Source organism: Pongo pygmaeus, chromosome 7 (genome assembly GCF_028885625.2).
Source record: "Pongo pygmaeus isolate AG05252 chromosome 7, NHGRI_mPonPyg2-v2.0_pri, whole genome shotgun sequence".
Taxonomy (NCBI): Eukaryota; Metazoa; Chordata; class Mammalia; order Primates; family Hominidae; genus Pongo; species Pongo pygmaeus.
The window spans coordinates 142,972,277-142,999,827 of NC_072380.2; the positions used below are offsets into that span (position 1 = coordinate 142,972,277).

Here is a 27,551-nt window from a genome sequence, read left to right on the forward strand (position 1 = left end):
TACAGAATAGGAATAAATTCCCAGGAGTGGGACTGCCGAGTCAAAGGGTACATTTATAATTTTGGTAAATATGGTTAATTTGTTTTTCATAGTGTACCATTTTGTATGCCCACTGGCAATATTATGAGACAGAATGTCAGTTTCCCCACAGTCTTACTGAGTGGGTTTTTAAGCATTTGGATTTTTGCCAGGCTAATAGGAATCTCCCATTGTCTTTGAATGTCTCTTACTCATCACAGTATGCCATGTTTTTGAGAGAACTGCCCCCATGACAATCTGTGCTTCACAGAGCAGGTGCTCAGCTGCAGCTACCTAGGGGAAGGTGAGGGTGAAAAGAATCTGTGCATCCTGGAAATACATTTCTAAACACTTTTCTTTGTTCTGCTTTCCCCTGACAATGGGGTTTGCTCTGGAAAACAAACAAACAAACAAACACTGTAAAAAACTAAAGACTTTTTTTTTTTTTTTGAGATGGAGTCTTGCACTGTTGCCCAGGCTGGAGTGCAGGGGTGCGATCTTGGCTCTCTGCAAGCTCCGCCTCCCGGGTTCATGCCATTCTCCTGCCTCAGCCTCCCAAGTAGCTGGGACTACAAGTGCCTGCCACCACGCCCGGCTAATTTTTTAAAAATTTTTAATAGAGACAGGTTTCACCGTGTTAGCCAGGATGGTCTCAATCTCCTGACCTCGTGATCCGTTTGCCTCAGCCTCCCAAAGTGCTGGGATTACAGGTGTGAGCCACTGCACCCAGCCAAAAAAAAAAAAAAAAAAAAAAAAAAACCAAAAAAAAACTAAGAAGTTTTTTGGGAGGGTAGAAAAACAATTATAGAACGGTTAAAAAAAAGTTCAATATATCAGAAATACTTACATATCACTTGAAGGGGTGGGTTTTGGTGAGGGGCTGGGTAAATTTGCTTCCATAATATCATTAAAACTATTGTTTCCTACATTCTTGGCCAGCTGTAACAGAAAAAACAAACAAACAAACAAACCACAATATAGCAAACTCTTTGCTACTAGTTAAAAGTCTCCTATTATTTGCTTTTGAGATTTATAAATATGTATTTTCCCTCATTTGACTTAGAATACAAACCACCGTCCATCTGGTCAACAAATATTTACTGAGCATCTACTATGTGCCAAGCACCCAACTAAGTGCTGGAAATACAGAGATGGGTAAACTATGTTCCCTTTCCATAGGTGCTCATAGTCTAGTGGGGCCACTGACAAGGAAATCAATCATGTCTACAAATATGTGATAAATGCTAGAACAGAATCTGGTCCTACACACATACAAACTATATGAGATTACAGAGAGCAGGCTCCATATGTGAGTCTAGGTTAAACTTTTAATAAACAGCAATAGCTTTTCAACCACCATCACCTTTCCTTTTTATATTGAACAAATTTACTCCCAGGACAGAAAAGGACATAGGATTACTTTATATTTGGGTACAGATTAAGATGCTGCAGGCAGCAGAGGACCCAGGAACCATTTTGCTTCTGGGTTCAAGAGCATTCTAAGAAAATTTGTTCTGAAGGGCCTCTAATCATTTTATGTAATTTTGGGATGCAAGGTTTAAGAAACATACATGCAACCATGTCTTTGAGGGAAAAAATCTTGGGTTTATTGCATGGCAAACATTTAGGATTTGGACTTTCTTCTTTCTTGTTGTAAAACTGGGTTTAATTAATACAGGTCAAGGAGATGAGGGACATCATTTCTGCACTAAAGAAGAATGTGTTACAGGTATTAGGTCTGTGTCTTTTCTCTACAATCCTGAAGTGAACTTCAGGGATAGGGAGCCGAGTATCAGCATGGTAACTTCCTACTTTCTAAATTAGAAGGCATGTCTTGTATTGGGGATAGAACACAAGACAGATCACAATTGCTTAGTGAATGCTCAGATGGCCAGGGCTGCTGGCTGGGTCACTAACTGCCCTTTTTGGGTAAGGCTAATGATAAGCTAGACTTTCAGCTTTTTTTTGAGCCCAGGTTCACTCAGGTTCTGCTCAAGGGTGAGCCTCCTGTCTGAGAAGTCATACTTTATTTTAAAAATTTCACTCTTAGTACAAAGACTCTCTCACAGTGCACCAGGTGTTAAAATTATGCAAAACAGGGCATCTGTCCAGTAGGCATCCTACTTGGGGGATGCCAAGTAGGCTCTCCTTCTGTATTTTGGTATATCTCGGGGAGCAACTGGGACCTGATGACAACTCCAAATCTGGGTGACTCATGATGGGAAGGGCAGAGGTTAAAGGAAAACAAGTTTAAGTGTACATAACCCCTTTTTGGATTAAGAAGCTAAGCACCACAACTTCTCACAATTTCTTCCCTTACTACCTAAAGAAGTTATGGGTTCGAGAGTAGCTGGTTTTATGACAATAGTTAACAAGCCACTCGTAATTCATGTGTACTTTTACAACCTTAGAAATAATAAAAATAAAATTGAGATAAACTCTTTAGTCATTATTTACAACAGAAGCCATGAGGTAATGTGAACGTTTGAGTTTAACTGCTATTTCCACGAGTTATATGAAAACTAATTCATAAAGAAAAATGTAGTTTTGAAGAAGCCCATCCCAAAAGAAAAGAACCAATTTCACTGAGCTACTTATAGACATGTATGATTCATCCTTTCTTCAAACAGGAAATAGAAAGTCAACTTTACACACCACAAAAGTTACATTTTAAACCTCTATGCAAACTCACAAAATTCAGGAATTATAATTCTTTGTACTCAGCAGACACACAAAGAAAATCCAAAACAATATATTAAAATTACTCATGACAATAATATCATTCTTCCCAAGTACAGGTCACTACTTACCAAGAGTTCAGAAGTTCCTAATTTGTCTAGTTCCAAAGACTGAATGCGAGAAATATGAACCCCCATTTCCCTATGGATGCCAGAACATTCTATACAGGTCAAAATACCCAAGTTGGTTGAAAGCCAGGTGGGTTCTGTGGAAAGAATTTTGAAGACAATGAAACAAAAAAGACATCTAATTTCAGTGTGCCAACTACAGAGGAAGCTAAAACAATAGCAGTACAAATTGTTAAGAACTATGAAGGAAAGACTTAAATGGAAGAAATGGACTCTTGAGGTTTAGCCTAGGGGCTACCATAAAAGTTTCCCTTTGATACTGAATTGAAAACAAAATTAAGCACTTTATCCTTGTGAAAAAGTGAGAAAGGCTTTTCTTAAGAGATCCTATGCAACACCTCTAGGCCTGTGAGAGATGTTCCCTCACTGCCAGTATCACCTCTGACAGTGATGGATTGAAGATCTATTAAGTACTGCTCACAGGGGAGTGGATTCCATAGCCACCATTCACCTCCAAGTTGCAACTAACATTAACCTCAACAGTTCTTGGTCATGGCCTCCCCATGAGCACTTCTTATAATAAGACAGCTGTAAATATTGAACACCAAATGTTTCTTTCAGTGACCTAAGGCCTTTTTTCTACAACCTCCAATAGCCCTAGAACAATGGGAACTATTACTTCCATGTTAGCCAAATCTTCAGGTTTCTCTCTCTGGGTCAAGCTTCTTCCTGACTGGTCAATGCTTGAGATTTTACTACCTGCTTGCCATTTCCTGACACTATGTGTGTCACTATCACACATGTACACAATAATGGCAGAAAATCTGAGACTTCTCTGAGGTGCTTATGGCTTCTTGTGTAGAAAATCCAGTTTCACAAGTAAAACAGCAAAAAAAGTATATCATAGTGCTTAAGAATACCAGGTTTGCATCCTTGTTCTGACTCTTACTAGCTGTGTGACCTTATGCAAGTGATTCAACCTCTCTGAGTCCCAGTTTCCTCATCTGTAAAATGAGAATATTGGGATCTTGCTCACAGGGGTTCTGCAAGGATTCACTGAGATAAGCAAAACACCTAGCATGATTCTTAGTACAGTGGGAACACTCAGTGTTAGCTGTTGCCAATACACTGGTAATATAGTGTTATTTGAAAATAAAAGTTTGGGAGAAGGCGACTTCAATGTGATATAGAGGTTAGGGAAGGTGTGGCTGAGTAGGAAGGAACGAAAATCATGTACCACATGTCAGTTGATTTCACATGCACCATTTTTTTTTTCTTTTTTTTTGAGACAGTCTCGCTCTGTCGCCCAGGCTAGAGTGCAATGGTGCAATCTTGGCTCACTGCAACCTCTGCCTCCCGGGTTCAAATGATTCTTCTGCCTTATCCTCCCAAGTAGCTGGGATTACAGGTGCCCGCCACCTCGCCCAGCTAGTTTTTGTATTTTTAATAGAGATGGGGTTTCACCACGTTGGCCAGGCTGGTCTCGAACTCCTGACCTCAAGTGATCTGCCCGCCTCAGCCTCCCAAAGTGCTAGGATTACAGGTGTGAGCCACCGTGCCATAGCAAGAGGTTTACTGACCCATTTTTTAGGATAAGGAAACTACAAATCAGAATACTAAAGGGACTCAGTGTGAGATTGTCCAGGCTGGGAGTGGTGGACAGTGATACAAAATGTGGACTCCATGCCCCCTACTCTCTCCATAATGTCCACGGTGCTTATATACCTGAACCTTATAGGAAAGGTAGTATTTTGGCAGTGACATCTAGGAGAGCAAGAGGGGGCTTTCCAGCTACAGAAAACAGCATAGGTAAAAGCAGCTCAGCGGTAGGAAAAATCACGTTGGGAATACATGTTTTGTTTGTGTATGTGAGTGTGTCCATAGGGGTTAAGGTTTTTCAATAACTAGATCATTTTATATTCTACAGGAAGAGAAAGGATGTTGTAAAAGCTTGTTCAAATATGGGGACAAAAACCTGATGAGCCACAATCGCAGCAAATGTCATTCCCTGGGAGCCGCTGGACATCCTCAATAATGGCTTTTGTCAGGTCTTCCAGGCTGTTCTCTCCCGCACTCTGCTCTCCACGGAAGGCCATGGTTAGGGCCTCTTCTTTGCTATTTGTCAATACTGATATCCATCTGTTGGTAAAAACATAAGAGGAAAAAAGCCTTTATAAGAGCATGGCCATTTTTTTTTTTTTTTGCCACTGCAAAAAAAAATCTACTTTTGTCAAGTAATTCCAAAAGAGAAGCCCCCTTCCAAAATAGCAATAAAGTGAGGAAAAACAAAGAAATCAAACTTGGAAGGAAGGTGAGAGTTAAAGAATGGAAAGTGACACACAGTGGAAAATGAGAGAGAGGAGAGGAGCAGATGAGTAAAGTAAAAAATCAATATAACTGAGGACTTGAACGAATATACAAGGAGACTGCATTTCCGTGTGGGCATATTGAATAAAGGGAATGTTGGAATGGAGAGAACTCAATGAGGGACCCATCCAATGCAAGGATGAGAAAGAAATGATGAGAAATGGAGAGGGGCCAGGAAAAGGAGTTTAGAAAAAGGTATGTATTTTCTGCAAGTCCATGTCAGTGGGAACACTTAACAGTGAAAATGAAGGGATATTTCATTAGCAGCCATAAAAATTTATACTTATGAAAAAGGCATATTAACATGAAAACATGATGACATTTATAATATTAAATGAAGACTGCAGATTATTTACTTATGTACAGTATGACTACCGTATGTCCCAAACAAAATAACCCTTTGCTACTAAAATAACCTAAAAATCCAACAACAGGGAGTTGATTAATAAGGCCTGAAATAACCACAAAGTAGAACAGTTAAGCAGGCATGAAAGTGTACATTTTCAAATAATTTTTGGGTGACATTGGATAAATGCTCATAATATAGTGTTTTGTGAAATCAACAACAAAAAAACCTATTATATGATTGATATGGTTTGGATATGCGTCCTCACCCAAATCTCATCTTGAATTGTAATCCCCATAATCCCCACATGTCTGGGGAGAGACCCGTGTGGGAGGTGATTGGATCAAGGTGGCGGTTTCCCCCATGCTGTTCTCATGGTAGTGAGTGAGTTCAGATCTGATGGTTTTATAACGGGCTCTTCCCTCTTTGCTCCACACACTTCTCTCTCCTGCTGCCATGTGAAGAAAGACATGTTTGCTGCCCTTCCACCATAATTGTAAGTCTCCTGAGGCCTCCCCAGCCACGTGGAACTGTGAGTCAATTAAACTTCTTTCCTTTATAAATTACCCAGTCTAGGGTATTTAACTTTATAGCAGTGTGAGAACGGGCTAATATAATGATATAATCCCAAATTTAAATATATGTATGTATTAAAGGCTAAAAGGAATTTCACCAATATGTCAATAGCGGTTGTCTGAGTGATTTTCTATAGAAAACAACTGATAGAGGAATTGCTCGACTTTGTGCCTTTCTATAATTTTTTAAAACTATAATGAACTTGTATTACTTTCATGAATGAGAAAAAAGCCAGATTGATTTCTCAAAAAGAAAATAAAAAACATTTCCAAACCAGTGTTAATTTTTTTAGTTACTGTATAGACAGCTAATGTTTATTCTCAACAGACAATACAGAGGTTCAGAACTGAGTCTCTCATTTTTTTGTATATCGTTGAATGAAATGGATATGAAACAAAGCACTATACAAAAGACTTTGAATAAGCAATAGGGACAGCATAAGAATTAAAAACCAAATTATGTTTTTGGAGTATGTGAACAATGCAAGTCACACCTTTGACTCTAGGTGGCGCTCACCTTCAGTATGTTGGGAGAAACGCACATACACAGCTTAACTACTACTGTGATGCAGAAAACTGAACATTTCAAAACCAACAGTCTAGGAATTCATATGCAGAAGGAATGGGGGGATTTTATACCTTTCAGAAGATTAAAACAGTATTTTTTATATCAGTTAGTCTGAAATTAGAAACTAGAAACTGTTTTGTTAAAAACAAATGAAGAACCTGGGTTCAACAAGACTGATTACTGCATTTTATCAGCGGCACTGATGTTACTGGATTTTTCACTTGACTGCAAAGCCTCTATTTTGCTTTCCTCAGGCATTCTAGCATTTGGCTAATATTGGCCAGTATCTACTATGCACCAAATACTTACAATTTTTAACATATAGATTGAACACCTCAAATCTGAAATCCAAAAAAGTTGTGGTCCCAAGCATTTCAAATAAGGGATACTCAACCTGTAGGATCTTCTAATATGCCTCTAAGTTAGGGTTTATAATACTTTATAGATGAGGAAACTGAAGTTATATGACTTGCCTAAGGTCCTAGGCTGGATTGTGTCAGACCAGATGAGGATAAGAAGACACTTTTGTTGACTCACTTTTTCAGAGTTCCTTCCATTTGCCTCTTTACTCAGGAGCTCATGACAAATAAATAAAGAAGTTTGTCATGATAATCAGAAAAAGTATATTTAAAGGATAATTTTCTAGAGAAAATAATTCAAATTTGGTGGAATGAAATGGCTAAATTTCAAAAGGACTAAGACTCACAGTGATCATTTGTGACATTCTTTAACTTTTAAATTATTTTCAAGTAACAAGCATACTCAAAAGCATAAAGAATGCATAATTGTATTTTAATACTTTAAAAGTCGCTTTGAGTTTTATAAGATAAAAAATAACTTGGCACTGTGCTAAGGGCTTTACATATCTTATCCTCTCAAAATCTGCAATCGAGGTACATAATCCCATCTTACTGATGAGAAGACTGAATCCAGATGATCCGCCTAAGGTTAAAAAGCCACTAACCACCATAGTGCATGTATGTAGTCCCAGCTACTGGGGAGGCCGAAGCGGGAAGATTGCTCTAGCCTAGGAGTTCAAGTCCAGCCTGGGCAACATAGAGAGAGATCTCGGTTTTTTAAAAAAAAGCCACGCTCATGCCTGTAAGCCCAGCACTTTGGGAGGCCGAGGTGGGCAAATCACGAGGTCAGGAGATCGAGAGAGACCATCCTGGCTAACATGGTGAAACCCCATCTCTACTAAAAATACAAAGACATTAGCCAGGCATGGTGGCACGCGCCTCTAGTTCCAGGTACTCGCGAGGCTGAGGCAGCAGAATTGCTTGAACCCGGGAGGCATAGGTTGCAGTGAGCCGAGATCGCGCCACTGCACTCCAGCCTGGGCAACAGAGCGAGACTCTGGGGGGAAAAAAAAAAGCCACTAGCCAGCAGAGCCTGGACAAGAAGCCAAATGAGTCTAACATGCATCTGCTCTTTGTGAATTTTCCTCAATGAGAAGAAATTTTTTCATTCAATTTCATCGAACACTTTCATATGAAAAATAAACTCAATGATGCAGTGAAACTGCCTCTATGTAACCTGGAGGTAAGTGAAGAACTAAGGCTTCCCTCTGGGGCATGTGCTTTCTTTGTGGACTGCCATTACCTCCTACAGCACTCAAAACAAAGTTCCCCTCTCACCACCAGCACCCAGAGAGAATGCAGGCTGGGCACTGTAGCTCATGCCTGTAATCCCAGCACTTTGTGGGGTCGAGGTGGGAGGATGGCTTGAGCTCAGGAGTTTGAGGCCAGCCTGGGTAACAACAGCAAGACCTCATGGCTACTGAAAAAAAAAAAAGAAACGAAAATTAGCTGGGCGTGGTGATGCATGCTTGTAGCACTAGCTACTTGCAAGGCTGAGACAGGAGGATCACCTGAGCCTGGGAGACTGAGGACTGAGGATGCAAGTGAGCTATAATCACGCTACTGCACTCCAGCATGTGTGACAGAGTGAGACCTTGTCTCAAAAACAAAACAAAACTGCAAAGTGCAAAATGCACAACTTCAGGATGGGCCATGTAATTCTTTTACTGAAAAATGTTAAGTCTCATGGGCAGGAAACCAATCTCTTAACAAAACTGGGACTGAATTACCTGTAAGTCCTAAGAGTAAATAAAATATTGAAGGCCTGAGTTTGAGTCATAAGGGAACAAACAGAAAGTGGTTGTGTTCCCTGCCTCACCCAAATTACACACCTGTGTTTCACTTAGGGTTTTGAGAAAGGGAAATGAGGAGGAGAGAATGAAATCGGAGAAGGAGAAACAATATTCCAAGGTGACTGTGGAATTCTGTCGGGTTCAAATCCTAGCTTACTAGGACTGTTACCATGGGCACATTGTGCCACTGTTTCCTCATCTGGAAACTAGGGACAAAAGTCCCTACTTTCTGGGGTTGTGAGGATTAGTAAGACATGAAGTGCATTTAGCATGTAACATCTCAATAACTATTACCCATTTTTATTATAAATAGTACCTCTCTGAATCTGTGCGTGGAGGGCGAGGCCTCTGACTTCTTCCTCATTGACTTCTAGTCACCTTTCAGTCTACCAACACTATACCCATAACACCAAGTCATCAATCACTTCCTTCCTATTCCATCCTCCTGTTTCTGTGCCATCAGAGCCTCCTGCCTGGAGCATAGAGTATTTACAACCTTCCCCTATGTTCATGAGCCAGCTCAGGCTTATCTTCCACTTCCATGGTGTGGAAGCCATGAGGGTGTGTGCCCCGAGTCTATTCCTCCAGCACATGGCCTCCTCTGTCCTTACACTTAGCACCTGCACCATGTCATACTGACAGCCTCCTGCAGTAGAGATGCAGTTCCTTCAGGGCAGGGGCTCCATCTAATTTAATGTTGTATTCTCAAGGCTTTGCACAGTCTTGGCATACAGCTGGCATTATTAAATATTCAAATAATGAATAGCTAATTAGACCCTTCTCCTCCTTTTCCTTTGTCTTTCTACCTTCTCTCTCAGTTTTCTTTCCCCACCCTGTTCCTCCCACCTCTGTATCTTTTCTACCCATGTTCTCTTCTCTTTCTGATCCTTTATCATTTCTCCTTTGAAATGGGAAAAGAGTAAAATTCCCCAGAGAAGATTGTGTGTGTGAGCAATAGCAAAAGTAAGTGAGTGGGAGAGAGAAAAGAAGTGAGTGTAAGGCAAAAAGGGTATGAGCAGAATTCTGTGTCTCTCCAGAAATAAGAGAGGAACATAGCATGTATTCTGTGCCACTGATGGGACAGGAAGTTTGACAGTTTATAAAACTTGGTCCAAATTATCCCAAGTACTCATTAGAAATAATAAAAAAAAAAGTGAACAATAATTGCCCATTTTAACAAAAATATCCCTCTCCCAAGCAGCTGAGATTTATAATAGTCACACACTGCCTTTTTCAGTCTAGACAGGCTACAGGAAAGAAGAGGGAATAAAGACAGCTCAGGACCAGGGCTAGCGTTTTAAAAAAGGGGCTAGGGACTATCTAAGGTTGCATACCTGGTCAGGTGAGTGCAAAACTCCAACCCAGGAGTATGTGATATCAACCTGTTCCTTTCCACTTTATCAAGCTCCCTTTTATTGATTCTGTTCACCCCAGTGAAAGGCACATGCCAGTTTCCTTCCTTCAGGGCCTGGCTCATCTGCTCCTCTTACAATAACGGTCAAGTGTCCAGGTAAGCTGGCTGATATTTTTGGCCACCAAAAACTGAGCAAAGATCCCTCCCGAGGGCAAGGAATGTGATTAAAAGATGCATAAGGCATGGTCCTTGCCCTCGAAAAGCTCTTGGTCTCTAAAGGGCTGCAGACATGCACCACAGGATCACAGAAGGTTATGAAGAGGCCGCGGGCAAAGAGTAGGGAGCTATAACCCCAGAGAGGGTGAGGCTTGAGCAGAATCTTGCAGGAGGTACCAGAGCTTATTGAGTAGACAAGAGGGAGAACCACAGACAGAGAGAAGAGCAACATGTGATGGCCCACAGGCGAGAAAGAAGCATGGAGCCACCAAGTGAGGTTCTTACAAATGAAAAGAAAATGTTAATGTATATTGTAAACAGAGAGGTGCTTTTTCAATCCAAGGCATTGCACCTTTATTTCAAAACTACTTACGCTACATAATCCTGCTCATCTTCCGCCTGAAAGTGATATGTTCTATTATCTAAAATAAAAAAAAAAAGAAAAATAAGTGAAACCTTAGAAAGCAGGGTACTTTCAGGTACAACACAGATTTCAGTTCCTGGGAGGAAAACCAGTAAAAGTAGAATTTTAATATTATTTTAGTTTTACACCATTATGTACCAGGTGCCTTGTGGATATTATTGCTAATCTTCACAAAAGCTCTATCTGTTTCTCATTTTACAGACCAAAAAACTGAGGCTCCAAGAGGTTCAGTGACTTACACAAGGTCACACAGCAATAAAACAGCTACATGATTCATTCTGTCAAGATTATTCTTCTTAAATGCAACAAGAATACAATAAAATAACCACAAATACCATGCATACATCTGGCATTGCTTTTGAATAAACAGTGAGGAGAGGGGAAGGTCTTATTTGATCCAAATGGATTTCCATAACCAACTGGAGAGTGCCAGCTAATCCAGTATTTTCTGTTTCATTTTCAATTCAACTGTTACTGTGTTGTTTTTTTTTTTAAAATCTCCTTTTCAGAAATGATTCATTTACTGTTCCCCATTTGTTCTGAGACTTAACCATGGGGTAGCCCCAACACCCCCAACACTAGACATACTATGCCCCAGATGTTGGGGCTGCTCTCTGGTTGAATCAGGTTGCAGGAAGAAAGGCTCAATCTCTGCTATCCATGTAAGGGAAGGAGTGGGAAGGAGTGACCTAACTTGGATACTTTGGGCTGGGTGTACATGAGGGAAGCTCTTTCTCAATATATTCAGGTCAAACTAACATATCCTGAGCACTTCCTGTGTGACTACTCTAGGCTAGGCAATCACACCCTTCGTCTCCCTTGGAGAGAGAGACAATGTGTATGTCAAAGAACACACCATGCTTAATATTACAGCTCATGGCTGTAATCCTAACACTTTGGGAGGTTGAGGCAGGAGGATTGCTTAAGCCTAGGAGTTCGAGACCAGCTTCAGCAACATACAGAGACCCTGCCTCTACAAAAAAATTAAAAATTAGCCAGATGTGGTGGCATGCACCTGTGGTCCCAGCTACTTGGGAGGCTGAAGCAGGAGGATCACTTGAGCCCAGGAGGTTGAGGCTGCAGTGAGCTGCGACTGAACCATTGCACTGCAGTCTGGGTGACAGAGTGAGACCCTGCCTCAAAACAAACAAACAAACAAACAAAAAACCCCAAAACAAAACAAAACAAAAAAGAACATGCCATGGGTGGCAGTGCCTGAGAGCTTTGGTTGAATCTCTGCTTTATTGCTGTGTGACCTTCTGTAGGTCACTGAACCTCTTGGAGTCTCAGTTTTTTCTTCTGTAAAATGGAAAACTGATAGGGCTTTCATCAGGATTAGCAATAATGTATATAAGGCACCTGGCACGTAATAGATGCTCTATAACTGCCAACTATTATTAATAACCTATAGATTCTCATAACTAGGGGTTCTTGGCTTTTTGAAGTCATGAAATAATTCCAAATTTTCGTATTTCTTTCTCATCAATAACTCAAGAAATCTCTTGGTCATGAAAATCACAGGGAATCTAAACTTCATACAGATGCTGCAGAATACAGTTTCAACTACCCCTAAAGAGCCTCATGACTGATTCTATCTTTTGGGTCAGGACTATTCACACAACTGCATCAGAAGGGTTTCAAAGGGCAAGAAAATATTTCTGTGCTTCTATACATAGATCATCCACTTTGGCTGTGGGTCTGCCTTGCTGGGCTGTGATAGAGAAGGAAGGATACTTAAGATTAGTGTTGCAGGATTTCAGGATATTCATGAGAGTCACTTCACTGGCACCGTCATCCTCTCTTTACAAAGAGGAGTCCTCTCAGCTACAGTGTGGGTCCGTAAGCACACCCATGGGAATCAGTACAAGCACAGGTAGCTAGCCTAAAGGAACATCTCCCCCCAACTCTTTACACACTGTGAGGACACAGGCTATAACTGGCCGTGGGGTGGGTAGCTCATTACGCTCTCTCATCACACGAGAAAAGCAAACTCTGAAACATGGAGTAGAAGAGTGGCAGGGTGCAGTGCCATCAATTCATGGAGGCTGAAGGCAGTTCTGCTTGGAAGCAAGGAAATGATTTTTCCTTTAAGAGCTAGATTTTGCAGGGATATAACTCTGGGCAAATTCGTTGTACAGATATAGTGGCACATCTGCATTCCCAAGTCTACATCTGTGCTTCTTAACCACAGGTGCACATTAAAATCACCTAGCGGCTTTTTTTTTTTTTTTTAAACTATGTCTGGGCCTCATACCAACAACTATAATTCAGTAGATCTAAGACAGAAATGGGAATATACTAAGAAACATCTCTCCAAGGGGATAAAGCTGTGTACTCACAGTCAAGCATTGGTCTAGTTCAACGTACAAATTCTAGATTCTATTCCATTGCTGGTCAGATCTGACACTGCTATGCCTTGTCAACTGCAGGTGGGCTCAGTGGAAATTAAGACACCTGGGGCATCTTCCTAGAGCAGCACATGCAGGAATAACAAGAAACTGTTCCAATGCCAACTCTGAGGAGCCCTGCTTGGAAAAGCTGCTGACCTGGAGAATGGAAATGTGCAGGTGTCAGAAGCCACAATAACCAACTCAGAGAGAGAAAAAGGACTCACGTGATATCAGGTCAAAAGATTTTTTGTCTTCGGCATTAGGTTTTACTTGGCAGGTGAGAAGGTTCAACTTAGCTGGTTGCCTGTTAGACTGGAAAAAAAGAGAAAATGGAGAAGTTAAATGCAGCTCCACTCTCTTGTCTGCAGGTTCAGTGCCTTGCAGGGCAGGTATGCAGTTCATAAGGCCTGCTCAGTGGTACAAAAATACATTTCCAGCAAAGAAGAAACAGACAGCTGAGCATTGTTCCAAGTTTGCTGCAAGAAGACAGATCTGTTGATCTGTAGGTTTCTGCCCTCAAATATAAGCTGGTAAGTTTAGTAAAGTTTTATTTATCCCACTTGAATTCTGAATCTCATTAAAGACGGAAAAAAAATTAGGTGTCCTACTAAATGTCTTTAAACTGTGCATAAATATCCTGGTGATTTTTCAGAAGAGAATAAAAAAATAATCCACCTCACTTCCAATGAACAGTGGGCATGGTCCATGGAAATGCACCTTTCTGGAACCTACACATAACTAAGCACCAACAGTTGGCACTTTTAATGCTGTATCTTACTATGAAATGTAGCTGAGCTATATTTCATTTATTCATTCAAAATGACCCCAGTAATCAATCATCCCCAAATTGATCTCCCAGGTATCCATGGATTCAACAAATTTTGGTTGTGATGCAAAATTTACATTACTTCTCTCAGAAGTACAATGACAATTACTAGCTGTGAGGCAATGCTTAATGAACCCCAATATCTGGAGAGAGAAAATTTGATAAGGATTTCATATAACTTATCAGCAAATCTCTTGGTCACACATATAAAACAGACCCTATAGTATCTAGATAGTCACGCTAACTTAGGAAGTCTCACCACATATTCACACTGGTCAAAACACTCTCCTGCCTGCCCATGTTCAAGGTCACATGCTGGACAATGGCTGATACTAGGATCCCTCCTTCCTGCAGAAGCTGACCAAGGAATGAAATGTTTGAGTGCCTGGGCTGCGCTGCGCTCGAACACGAGAAGCCTGGAGAAATAAGCAATGGAACTCTTTAATTGGACCTATAACCCTGTTTCAATTGAGAGCTGTGGTTCTGAAAATCCTAGTACCAGGTGCATTCTCCAGCTGAGGAATTAAAATTTTCAGGGAAAAGAGAGGGGGAGGGAGTTAGAGACAAGTCACATCAGTAAGCCTGAAACAACAGAGATGGCATACAATCAAGACACCTTCAATGACACACTGCCACCTCTTCTTCTAAATAATAGGCATTAAACAATTTCTATTTATCTTCCTGTGCTCTCTGGACCATTTTTCAAGATCTTTCTCCCTCTATGATTTCAATGAGATTAGACATAGAAAACAATGCCCTTTGTCCCATATCTATCTGTTCCAAAGCAAAGTGCTTTGGGGGAGGAAGTGAGAGACCCCAGGGGATTCCATGTTCAATGCATGTACCTTTGATTTAGAAATGGAACCAGAAGTCAAGTACAAGAGAATTTTGCCAAAGGGGAAACAGTGCTTGGGAAGATTCCTGTACTCCAGAACTTGTCACCAAACCTAGAAGGGGAGGCAGGAGCTTGTAGGCCTGCAAGTTTTTCTTAGAAAACAGCTGAAGAGCCAGACGAGGTGGCTCATGCCTGTAATCCCAGCACTTTGAAAGGCTGAGGTGGGTGGATCACCTGAGGTCGGGAGTTCGAGACCCGCCTGACCAACATGGAGAAACCCTGTCTCTACTAAAAATACAAAATTAGCCGGGTGTGGTGTCGGGTGCCTGTAATCTCAGCTACTCAGGAGGCTGAGGCAGGAGAATCGCTTCAACTTGGGAGGTGGAGGTTGCACTGAGCCGAGATCTCGCCACTGCACTCCAGCCTGGGCAACAAGAGTGAAACTCTATCTCAAAAAAAAAAAAAAAAAAAACAAAAAAACAAAAAACCCCGCTGAAGTGTTTGGGTTGCTAACAGCCTCAGACTCCAAAATCAGAATCTGTAGCCACGAAGCAGGCTTAGCTCACTGTAAAAAGAACTGTTAGTTCTACATCTCGTCTTTTTGGATGCTGATAAAATTGCTGACTTTCTCATATAAATGACAATGGCTATGACCACCTGAAAAGGCAGCGACCCAGTTAATGGTGAGAACAACTCTTGCTACGATATTATGTTCCAATTTGGAAACCACATTTAAAGAAGGATGCAGAAAAGCTTGGGGAGATGAAGAGATGATTAAAAGGGTGGAAAATGGAAACTCTGAAGATGAGTTAAAGGCATTACTTAGTACAGAGGAGGGAAAGCTAGGGGGTGACTTAATGACCATCTTCAAGTATATGAAGGTTGTTATTGGGAAGGTTGGGCAGCTGTTTTCCATTAGCTCAGATGAAAAGAAATACACTCCAATTGTAGAAGATTTGGGCCAGAAATAAGGAAGAACTTCCCAAGCTTAAGTTGATTATGCATAATAAGAGGTTTCAGGTTTCTTAAGTAGAGAAGGACTGCCTTTGAAAAATTTAATAATTTTTAGGCTGACCAGGCGTGGTGGCTCACGCCTGTAATCCCAGCACTTTGGGAGGCTGAGGCAGGCGGATCACCTGAGGCCTGGGGTTCAAAACCAGCCTGGCCAACATGGCGAAATCCCGTCGTCTCTACTGAAAATACAAAACTTAGCTAAGCATGACGGCGCATGCCTGTAATCTCAGCTACTCAGGAGGCTAAGGCAGGAGAATCACTTGAGCCTGACAGGTGGAGGCTGCTGTAAGCCAAAGTCACACCACTGCACTCTAGCCTGGGCAACAGGGTGACAGAGCAAGACACCATCTCAAAAAAATAAAAATATAGTAATTTTTAGACACTATTCACATTTGAATGTGACAGAAGGTTAACTTTATTTTTTAATTCTCCCAAAATCTAGATTTCTCCGGTGTTTCTGAACAATCTTACCAACAGGTACAACCAAGAGTAGATACAAATCTTAAAAAAAAAACAAAAAACAAACAACCATACACTCAGCTGAGTATTAACTGCATTCAGGCAAGTTAAACAGCACCATTTACCTCTCATTTCTTTCTTTTTCTTTCTCCTTTTTGTTTTTTTTGAGATAGGGTCTCGCTTTGTCGGCCAGGCTAGAGTGCAGTGGGGTGATCATAGATTACTGCAGTCTCAACCTCCTAGGCTCAAGTGATCCTCCCACCTCAGCCTCCCAAGTAGCTGGGACTATGGACGCACACCATCATGCCTGGTTATTATTATTATATTTTTGGTATTTTTAGTGGAGACAGTCTCTCCATGTTGCCTAGGCTGCTCTTAAACTCTTGAGCTCAAGTGATCTGTCTGCCTCAGCTGGGATTACAGGCGTGAGGCACCATGCTGGCCTCAGGTCTCAGCTATCATTTCTTTCTTTCTTTTCGTTTGGGGGTACATGTGAAATGTTTATTATGTAGGTAAACATGTGTCACAGGGGTTTGTTGTACGTATTATTTTATCACCCAGGTATTAGGACAAGTACCCAATAGTTAATCTTTTCTGCTCCTTTCCCTCCTCCCACCCTCCTTACCTCTCATTTCTAAGCACGCACTATTTCAAAGTATTTTGCTAATAAAAAATTTATATGGTGTAAGTCATTCCATGATTGACCCACAACTTCAGTGGTGATGACGTATGATGTTTATTCTCTTAGAAGTTTGTCAAATCTACCAGACTGACTTTTGCTACATTAACATGAACCGCATTTGACACAGGCACATCTTGCCTACACATAGTGCTCTTCTCCAAACTGAGCTGCCGGTGAGGCACTTGACAAATGGCCATCATCCCAAATGTGACTTTGAGGAGCCAAGTACGCATAAGTTTTGACTGTCTAAGCAGCTGACATACCCAGGGCTGAGCCCATGAATACGAGAGGGGAGTGTTATGTTCCACAGAAGTCCAAAAACCAAAGCATTTGAAGCACGGAAATCACTACAGTAATAATTGTAACTTCAGATGTTTGTGTAACTTTCCAAAATTTCAAAGCACTTTCTTGACATTTAGTACTAATTTATAGGTATATTGATTGGAGACTGTATAATCTTTCCTGGGATTTCAGCAGACTACAATTAAAGTAAAACTAAATGATTTACTCTGGGCTACACCACAGTGGAACAGTTTAGGAAATGCTTTCAAATTGTTTAAGTACAGGAGAGAAAAAAGAAAACAAAACAGAAGAGAAACTCTGGAAACGTCTATTTATCTATTGAGTCCTTGCTGTTGATTCCCATCCTGCTCAGAATAAACACACATCTGCGCCATGACCTCCAGGCACCAACCGCAGGCCCCTTCTTGCACTCAGCTCCTGTCACTCTGAGTTGTTCCTTTGGCTGAGGAGGGGCACTGGTCCCTCCTGCTGCTCACACACTCCTGCAGGCCCTCGGAGAGCTCCCTGCTCACTCCCTGCAGGACTCTCATCAATCAGCACCTCCTCAGAGGGGGCGGTACCTGGCCTGACCACCTCCCCATGATGTTCCATTTTTGTACACCCTGCTGTATTTTCTTTCTGGCTCTTAACACTCCTTATTTGCTTCTCACTAAGGACACACACATTTTTCTCATTAAAATGTGCTTGGCACACATCAGGTACTAGCAAGACCATGGCTCATGGCAGCCTTGACCTCCCAGGCTGAAGTGATTGTCCTACCTTAGCCTTCCTAGTAACTGGTACTATATGCGCATGCCACCACACGAGGCTAATTTAAAAAATATGTATTTTTTAGAGACAGGATTTCACTCTGTTGCCCAGGCTGGAATGCAGTGGTGCAATCATGGCTCACTGCAGCCTTGAACTCCTGGGCTCAAGGCATCCTCCTGCCTTAGCCTGCCAAGTAGCTGGGACTACAGGCATGCCTCACCATGCTTGACTAATTTTTTAAATTTTTGTAAAGATGGGATCTTGCTTTGTTGCCCAGGCTGATCTTAAACTCCCGGCCTCAACCGATCCTCCTGCCTCAGCCTCTCAAAGTGCTGGGATTATAGCCAGGTACCACCGTGCCCAGCCCTCAATAAATATTTACTAAATTAATGACTACATTCCAGGCATCTTATGTCATATACTATCTCATGTACTACCTGTGAGGGAAGTCTTTAGTTTCTTTTACTAAGTGAAGAAATGAAGGCACAGAAAGGTTAAGTAGCACTCCTTAGCTCTCCCGGTAAGAAAATGGTTTGGATGGGTCAGAGCCCCCACTCCTTCTCTTCTGCGGTCACTCTGCAGTCCAGCCTGGAAAGAAAGTAATCTGATATAGCTCAGGGAATAACAGCTGGATGCCCAGCACACAAGAACATTTCCTCCTGATTACAGTAAGGGTTAGAGGTCAATGAAGCAAAAGCTCCAAAGATTAATTTCTATTTTAATATCTTCTTGGGTTATCTGACTCTCCTCTAAGTACTTACTTTCATAATTGAGGAAAAGAGAAATTTTAGAAGCCACTTTGAAATTCCTACTTACTCATTCGTCATATATTTATTAAGCCTCTACCACATTCCAAGCACATCTGAAAAACACACGGTCCATGCCATTAAACATCTGTGGAAACAGACTTGATTACGTATGGGGGCCCAGGAAGCCCAGGGACCTGAGCTCAAGGGTGTGCACCAAAGATGTAGGCAAGGTTCCACACAGGCAGCCTCAACCTTCAGAGAGGACTTGGAGGAGGGAACACGGACAAACTGGGAAGTGTGACAAGCAGGTCCAAAGGCCTGGGGCATAGGAGGGGACAAGCTGCAGGAGGTGACACTGAGCACACAGGAAGGGAGACTCTGCATGTGACACTAAGAAACTCACATTCCTATCCATGACTCTGGCAATCTACTGGAGAAAGCAGAGTGACCAGTTAGATCTCTATTTCACGGTGGGGTGAGGGTGGGGGGTTGGTGGGAAAGGTAGAGGAGGCAGAGAGAGGCTGAGAGAGTAAGGAAGGTGAGCAATGAAATGAGGGGGGCCTGAATTAGAGCTATGTACGGTAGTGGTGCTGGTGGCCAGAGGATTAAGACAGCTAGAAAAGGAGACTTTTAATGCATCATTCCACAAGTAACCATTACCTAGTATGTGAATTATTCAGTGCAGGAATTTGAATGGTGAGTGGAGGAACACATTGTTCCTGAAGGCTCTCTTGAGCAGCATCTATTTCAAAAGCTACAAGAGCTTCTCTAAATATAGTTATGACACTTTTCAAAACTGACGATTCTACAACTCTGTTCCTTCAAACTCTGAGACTTGTCCTTTTATAGGTTTTACTTCTCATTAAAATAAAACGCATTCATAGAAGAAAATGAGACAGAGATAGTACAAAGAAGAAACCAAACATTAGTTGTTAGAATCTCACTTTCACATGCAGCAATAATCACTGTTAATACCTTAATTTTACCAAGATGTGTGTGTGAGATGTCTGTTTTTTTTTTTTTTTTGACATATGGTGGTTCAACTTGTATATACTATTTTGTAAACTGTTTTTCCCAATTAACAATATACACAGATGCCTTCATTTTACACACCCCTCTCCTACACACCCTCAGACAAAAGGCAAACCTATTCAAGTTTTTGATTTTTGAAAACGTTTCAATCAGGGAAGCTCTGGGTACATTTCATGAAGAGAAGTGATGAAGATATCCCTCTGACATAATAGAAAGTGGCTGTTTAGCTAGGAAAATCATCAAATATGTAAGTAGAAATGCATGCAGAAACAGAATGAGTCAATTCCAATTAACGTTTCTGTGTTTCCTAAAAGAAAATAAACACCACACATTTGTCTTTAGACAGCTTAGTGTGCCCCATGGTTCCAGTGTTTTTGCTGGATGTGTAAAGTTGTTAGCACAGACATATTTCTCAGTTAGCAGAAAACAGCTGCTACTGGAATTAGTACCCAGAAGTGAAATTATTTCCTCCCATCATCTTACTGAATTGCTCTGCTTTACAAACAAGAAGTGAACATCATTAATTACCTGGAAAATAGGCCTGACCCAGCCAGGATGAGGCGGACACGTGGAAAGAGGTAAAAATAAAATGACAAAGCTCTCTTCACTTCCTATGCTAGTGTCTGAAAACAGAGCTGCTCAGACCATTATGGTCATTTCGAAGTTTTCATTCAATACATATTTTTTTAGACACCTACTGTGCCCTACAGGGACATATATTTTTGGCATAAAATCAATAACCACAACCCTGGTAAGAAATTAAGGTACATGCTGAACACTTACCACTGCAGAGAGATCTTATCTCCAGAATTTTAGCAATCAAGACTATTGGCTTTTGGCCTTCCAAACAGATAAAAGGTAACAATTTTTAAAAAAACTGAGTACCTAAACTGCCAGATACATTATATGAATTCTATTATTTATTTTTTGCAATGACTCTATGAGTTAGGGACTGTTCCCAAACCCATTTCATAAATGAGGTAACCAAGGATCAGGAAGGTGAAGTAAACTAACCTGTTTTACAAAAAGTAAAAGGCAAAGCTGAATTCTGAACAAATCTCTTCTCACTTATCACACTGTTTCCCTGTCAAGCCAAGCCCTTGGAAAACTTACAAAGTCAGTCAAAATACAGCTTTACTGTTTTGCCTTTTCTGGTTCTTACTGCCCTTAAATGGCCAGTTCCCTCATTTTCCCTCCAGATGCACATTCCAAACTCCAAACTTCTTACTCTGTGGCCACAACTAAAGCTCTCACATCCCCTGTGTGATCCTTCAGACAGGGAAAAAGATAAGTAGCGATTATCTAACTGAAGTAATTCATTCTAGAGTAGATGACTGAATTCCCTTAACCCTCCCAACCATTTTATTAATTTTTTTGTCAAACATTTATCACTGCATCTCCCAATCATTTTAATAAAGGGACTCATTTCCAGTTGGCAGAATGTATGTATATGTGAGAAAGAAATATCTGAAAATGGAGATCTCCAAGAAAATGTTTTTTTATTGCAGCAAGGAATTGGTTACCTTACTTTTGAGAGGATGTTCCACTCAAATCAACATTAAACAATCAATGCTACAATGCAAATAGAAAAAAAGAGCTTACTGGGGCTCCTGCTAAGACGTGGGGCTGATGTTACTGCATCCAATGAATGTGCTAGATAGTCATCCATGCAGGCATTTCTGCAAATATGTATTGAGTACCTACTATTTGATAGTATATAGAGTTTGGGCCAATACAGGAAGAATTTTTAAATTCACATTTCCTATTAATTACAGTAGCCACTTTATGTCATGCTATCCAAAAAGGGTACATAAAACAAAAACCTTCAGACTTGGAATATTTGTATAAAATGCATTAATTTGATAGTAAAACATCTGAGCTATGGCATATGTTTTTTTCTTTTAGATGGAGTCTCGCTCTGTTGTCCAGGCTGGAGTACAGTGGTGCGATCTTGGCTTACTGCAACCTCTGCCTCCTGGGTTCAAGCGATTCTCCTGCCTCAGCCTCCCAAGTAGCTGGGATTTCAGGCACGCGCCACCACACCCGGCTACTTTTTTGTACTTTTAGTAGAGACGGGGTTTCACCATGTTGGCCAGGCTGTTCTTGAACTCATGACCTCGTGAATGGCTGAGACAAAATGTGTTTGAGGCTTTTATTAGCCTCACGCAGAAAGGGCAGTCTTTAAAGCGAGGGCATCATCATGTTGATGAGAACACAGCATTTACTCATGCTGGGCTCCATGCCATGTGTTTTACATATACTTGCTCACTTAATTCTCATAACCACCCTACAACTAAGTACCACTATTATTACTATTTGAGAGATGTGGAAAATAAGGCACCAAAAGGTTAACTCAGCCTTAAGGTCACAGTTGTTAACAACAGAACATTAGGTTGAACTAAAACTTTTTTTTTTTTTTTTTTGAGATGGGGTCTCATTCTGTCGCCCCGGGTGGGGTACGGTGGTGTGATCTCAGCTCATTGCAACCTCTGCCACATGGGCTTCAGTGATTCTCCTGCCTGAGCCTCCCAAGGAGCTGGTACAACAGGCATGTGCCACCACACCTGGCTAAGTTTTGTGTTTTTTTTTTTTTTTGTAGAGATGGGGTTTTGCCACATAGCCCAGGCTGGTCTCGAAGTCCTGGACTTAAGCCTCAGACTCCCAAAGTGCTGGGATTACAGGTGAGAGCCAATGCACCTGGCCTAAAACATTTTTAAGAAATCTATTATTTCTTATATTAGGAATGTGGGCAGGAGGTAACATCACAGCTGATGTCAAACTGCAGGTTCCTTGGTTTTATACCTTCAAATTTGTAAATCAAGACTTTAAAAAAGCCTTTTTACCCCTTAGTAAAAGTAAAAAAAAACCTTTTTACCCCTTAGCATATACCTTCGTATATGCTAAGGCCTTTGTATATGCTAAGGACCAACAGCATATACTCTAACCAAACAGTCACACTTTCTAAATTTGTGAGCTCTAAATTTGTGAGCCTGGGTTTAACTGGCTCCAAAGTTCACCCTCTTACAACTGACAGTGCTGCTTTCTAATCTGTTGGAGCGAAGAAAAATATTCTCATTCTCTCTTTTCAGTGACAATGAGAGTAAAGATGTGGAATCAGAGGACAGCTAAGGAGAGCTCTGAAGGCCAGTAACAGAAACAAGGTTACTGAATACATTAATGGCAAAGAAGAGAGCAATCCATTTTGCAGGTCTCTTCCTGTTTCCTGTATGTGCTTTCAGTGCTTCTTTTAAAGCCCTGGCAGCTGAATGTTATCTTCAGGGCTCTGGATAGGGCAAGAAAACAACAGACCTTAGATCTAAAGATCCAAAGGAAAGGGAGAAGAGACACATCCAATTCTTGCTTTAGTGAAATGCCATGGAAGGTGACAGAGCTGCTGTTAATCCCTAACAGGCAGAAATTAAATTTCTATGAGAGAAGTACCCCAAATGGGCTCTGTAAAGTACACTGAGTAGTAATGAAAATAGCAATACAAAAGAATTCCAACAGCCAGGTGCGGCAGCTCACGTCTGTAATCCCAGAACTTTGGGAAGCTGAGGTGGGCAGATCACTTGAAGTCAGGAATTTGAGACCAGCCTGGCCAACATGGTGAAACCCCGTCTCTACTAAAAATACTAAAAATTAGCTGGCTGTGGTGGCGCATGCCTGTAGTCCCAGCTACTCAGGAGGCTGTGACATGAGAATTGCTTGAGCCCAGGGAGCCAAGATGGTGCCACTGCACTCCAAAGGGAAATGCTGTCTCAAAAAAAAAAAAAAAAAAAAAAAATCCAATAAACTACAGTTTAAAATGGGGATAGTTATACATTAGAGAAGTAGTATAATAATAGCTGACATTCATTGAGCACTAATTCTGCCCTACATTCTGTTCTAATTATTTATAACCAATAAACTCATTTAATCTTGACAATCACTTACAAATTAGGCCTTATTAATAGCCCCATTTTATTTAGATGGAAAATCCTCGCTAGAGATTCAGTGTCAGGGTTGAAATTCAAGTCTATGCAGTCTGGCTCCAGGGTTCCAGATGCTGTGATCCTACTTCAGCTCACTGAGATGACAACAGCTATTAAGTTTAAGGAACACTTATTGCGGTCCAGGCTCTGCAAAGCTTTAAATGCATTATCTTATTTAATTCTCACAACATGGAAAACAGGTACTGTTATTCTGTTTCACAGATTAGTACAAGTTAAGTAGCTTAATAAAAGGCACAGACAATAAGATCCTGAATGGGCATTTACTGCAGATGGACTCAAAAGGATGTGGTCTGACTCTCCCCCTGTTCAAAATGATCAGCCCATCAAGCAGGTGGACACACACACACATTATCCACCTAAGAGGTGGAACCTCTAAAGAGGCCAGCTGGATTTCCAACCCTTTTGAGCAAAACACCAGACCTTGATGAACTTCCGTGTGCTATTAAAAATACTGTTGGTGTTGGCTGATGGAGAAAAAAATGACAATAAATTTAATAATCGCTGTAAGTGTTAATCATAAGGGCATCTGAAGACATCTGAAAGATGTAATGTATTATTAAGGCAGTTTCAGATTCAAATATAAATTCTTAGAACACTTGCATTATCTTCATGACAAGTACTCCTCCTTCTCCTCCCTTCCCGGAATCCCTTACGGCCTTCTCTACCCTAAGACCCCTGACTAATTCAAGGAGTATCAAGGTAAGGCCAAGGTAAGGAGTTCCACTGCAAAGAACTGTTATTCACGAAACTTTCAAAGACCTAACAACAATCTGGCATCTGAGGAAAAAAAAACCCTATGATACAGTAGAAAGAGTACAGGCTTTAAGGCTAGAAAATTGGTCCAGCTATTTACAAACTTCATGACCCTGAGCATGGAATTTAACCTCTCTGAGCTTCATCTATAAAATGCAGTCTCATTAGAAAAGTATTTACTGAGCACTAAGTACACGTCAGGCAATGTGTTAGGTACTGAAAATTCAAAGATGAGTAACATGCGGTCCCTACCTCCTAGGAATTTCCAGCATGGTGAGAAATGAAGATAGTGATGCCTATCTTGCAGGGCCATCTTGAAGATGAAGTGCAGGGTGCATTCTAAGTGCTGCATAAATGGCAGTTCTCTTTCTTTCTACAACCCATTATTTAAACAGAATGGGACACTGTGGTTAATTCATGGAGCAGGGTTTTTGAAGAACATAGCTGCTTATACTTTTGAAATTGATTTTTCAAGATTACTACAATAAATATGTCAACTATAATTCTTACACTTTCTGTTGTAATTTGTTTTATGATATTTATTTATACTATAATGCTTTTAGTTAGAAAAAGCAAACAATTCAAAACTATAGAAATTACAATAGTTTAGTGGCTTCATATAAGCTTTCTACTTGAGTTTTGAGGCTGAGTAAAACTTTTTTTTCTTGAGACAGGGCCTGGCTCTGTCGCCCAGGCTGGAGTGCAGTGGCGCAATCTTGGCTCCCTGCGGCCTCTGCCTCCCAGGTTCAAGCCATCCTCCCACTTCACAGCCTCCCGAGTAGCTGGGAATACAGGTGTGCACCATCATGCCCAGCTAATTTTTGCATTTTTATTTTGTAGAGATAGGGTTTCTCCACGTTGCCCAGGCTGGTCTCGAAACCTGGGCCCAAATTGAGGCATGAGCGGATTACAGGCATGAGCCACCATGCCTGGCCTGAGGCTAACTGAAATGTTTGCCAAAGATTTGTTGGAACTGGTATTTTGAAATGAAAGCATCTTATACTATGTTTAGAACATACTAGATGGTCCATAGTTGGAAGCTGCTATTATCAATATTACTACTGTTATAGCACATTCAGAGATTCACACTGAATTTGGTTCCCACAGTGCTGCATTACTTTGAATAGTTGGTAAAAAAAATTTTTTGTCTTAACAGATACATGAAAAGCAAAGAATTTATGAATGAAATCTTCTAAGGATGGGCTGCCAATTTTTCAGGTGTACACAGAAATGTATTTCTCCTTAGAATAGTAAGCTGGGGAGATGAATCACCTCTGGTGCAGACCTTGCTTGGGTGGCCAAGCCAACAAACCCTGCACCATTAATCTAAATGCATACTTGGCCTTCTCCTGAATCACTTTGATAAGAACAATTTGCAAAGGTGACAGTGATGAGGGCCTTCAAACCAAAGAATTTCCATGTGTCCCAAACACCTCAAGTTTTCTCACAACAAAAGCTCTTATCCCCACTTTTTCAAAGAAGCCCTCTATGTTTTTCTCAGAAAACTGCTGGCCTTGATTTTCAATCTAATTGTAATCAATGGTGTTTGCAAAGTCAGGAAAAGCCAGCTAAAACTGGCTAGAGACCTTTCTGTGGGAGCAGCAATGTGATTATGAGTGATGTAACTGGCAGCAAAAAAGGTCTGGGCCAAAGCCAGTGAAAAGTGGGGAACAGAATAGCACAAATCAGCAGGAGGGAATCAGAAGTTAGGAGAGTAAGCCATTTCCCTCCAGGCTGCTCTGAGGGCAGGAGAGTGCTGATGTTTGTAGCAGGAGGGTTTGCTTGTCAACAGATTTCAGTATTGTCAGCAACATCCAATAAACTAACGGTAATAGCAGTAATAAGTATTAACAGAATGGCCACACATGGCATGTTATCTCACTGAATCCTCATATAATCTTTATGTGTTAAATACTTTTCACAAGGTCACAAAGTAAATGGCAAAGTTGGCATTCAGACTCACATCAGACAGATGCCATAGTCCATTATCTTAGCCACTGAACAATGTGGGTGATGTGATGAGACCTGTTAATTCAAGCCTTAAGAATGCATATAAACAGTTGGTTTGGCCACAACAATGTGTTTTGGCAGGAATAAAATCAGGAGGGGGAAGGGAACTTATTTTTAGCAAATTGCCCAAGGTCATATAACCACTAAGCAGTGCCACTGATTCACTTCATCAACTATATGATCTCCCATCACTCTGCACTGCCTTCCACAGCAGATTCCTAAGAAAAGCAAATAGATACAACATGATAAAACCATCATATAACTTCTCAAAATGCCTAGTGAGGACTGTTACAGCCTCACAAATCCAAGGGGAGAGCTCTGCAGCAGAAGGTAAAGAGAGTTAGGGTACACATGGTAACTCTGGCCAGGTGCAGTGGCTCATGCCTGTAATCCCAGCACTTTGGGAGGCCGAGGCGGGTGGATCACTTAAGCTCAGGAGTTTGAGACCAGCTGGGCAACATAGCAAAACCCCTACCTCTACAAAAAAATACCAAAATTAGCTGGGCGTGGTGAAGTGTGCCTGCATTCCCAGGTACTTAGGAGGCTGAGATGGGAGGATGGCTTGGGCCCAGGATGCAGAGGTTGCAGTAAGCCGAGATTGTGCTACTGCACTCCAGCCTGGGAGACAGAGCGAGACCCTGTCTCAAACAAAACAAAATGAAACAAAACAAAACAAAAACATGGTAACTGACTAAAAACTCACCATCTATATAGTCAAAGAATCAGAAATGTTCACTCTGGCATACACAGGTGACTGTGTATGGAATTAAATATAAGAAAGTAAAAATTATCTAATTTTTCATCCATGCATCTTTGATGCCTACGCCAGAACATGGCAGAATGGAAGCTTAACAAAAGATTGCTGAAGAAGGGCCAGGCGCGGTGGCTCACGCCTGTAATCCCAGCACTTTGGGAGACCGAAGCGGGCA

General features: G+C 41.2%; 1 protein-coding gene across 15 annotated transcripts in view; it reads right to left on the reverse strand.

Moving 5' to 3' along the window:
- The window catches only part of ASAP1 (ArfGAP with SH3 domain, ankyrin repeat and PH domain 1), a 392,196-nt gene that overhangs the window by 70,588 nt on the left and 294,057 nt on the right, over positions 1-27,551 (reverse strand). For all 15 annotated transcript variants that reach the window (XM_054499217.2, XM_063669081.1, XM_063669076.1 and 12 more), the window contains 5 exons: positions 13,442-13,529; positions 10,777-10,825; positions 4,801-4,964; positions 2,829-2,962; positions 866-957 (listed from right to left, as the gene is read on the reverse strand). In XM_054499217.2, the coding sequence (XP_054355192.1) occupies positions 866-957; positions 2,829-2,962; positions 4,801-4,964; positions 10,777-10,825; positions 13,442-13,529 (527 nt within the window). The remainder of the gene's footprint in view (positions 1-865; positions 958-2,828; positions 2,963-4,800; positions 4,965-10,776; positions 10,826-13,441; positions 13,530-27,551) is intronic.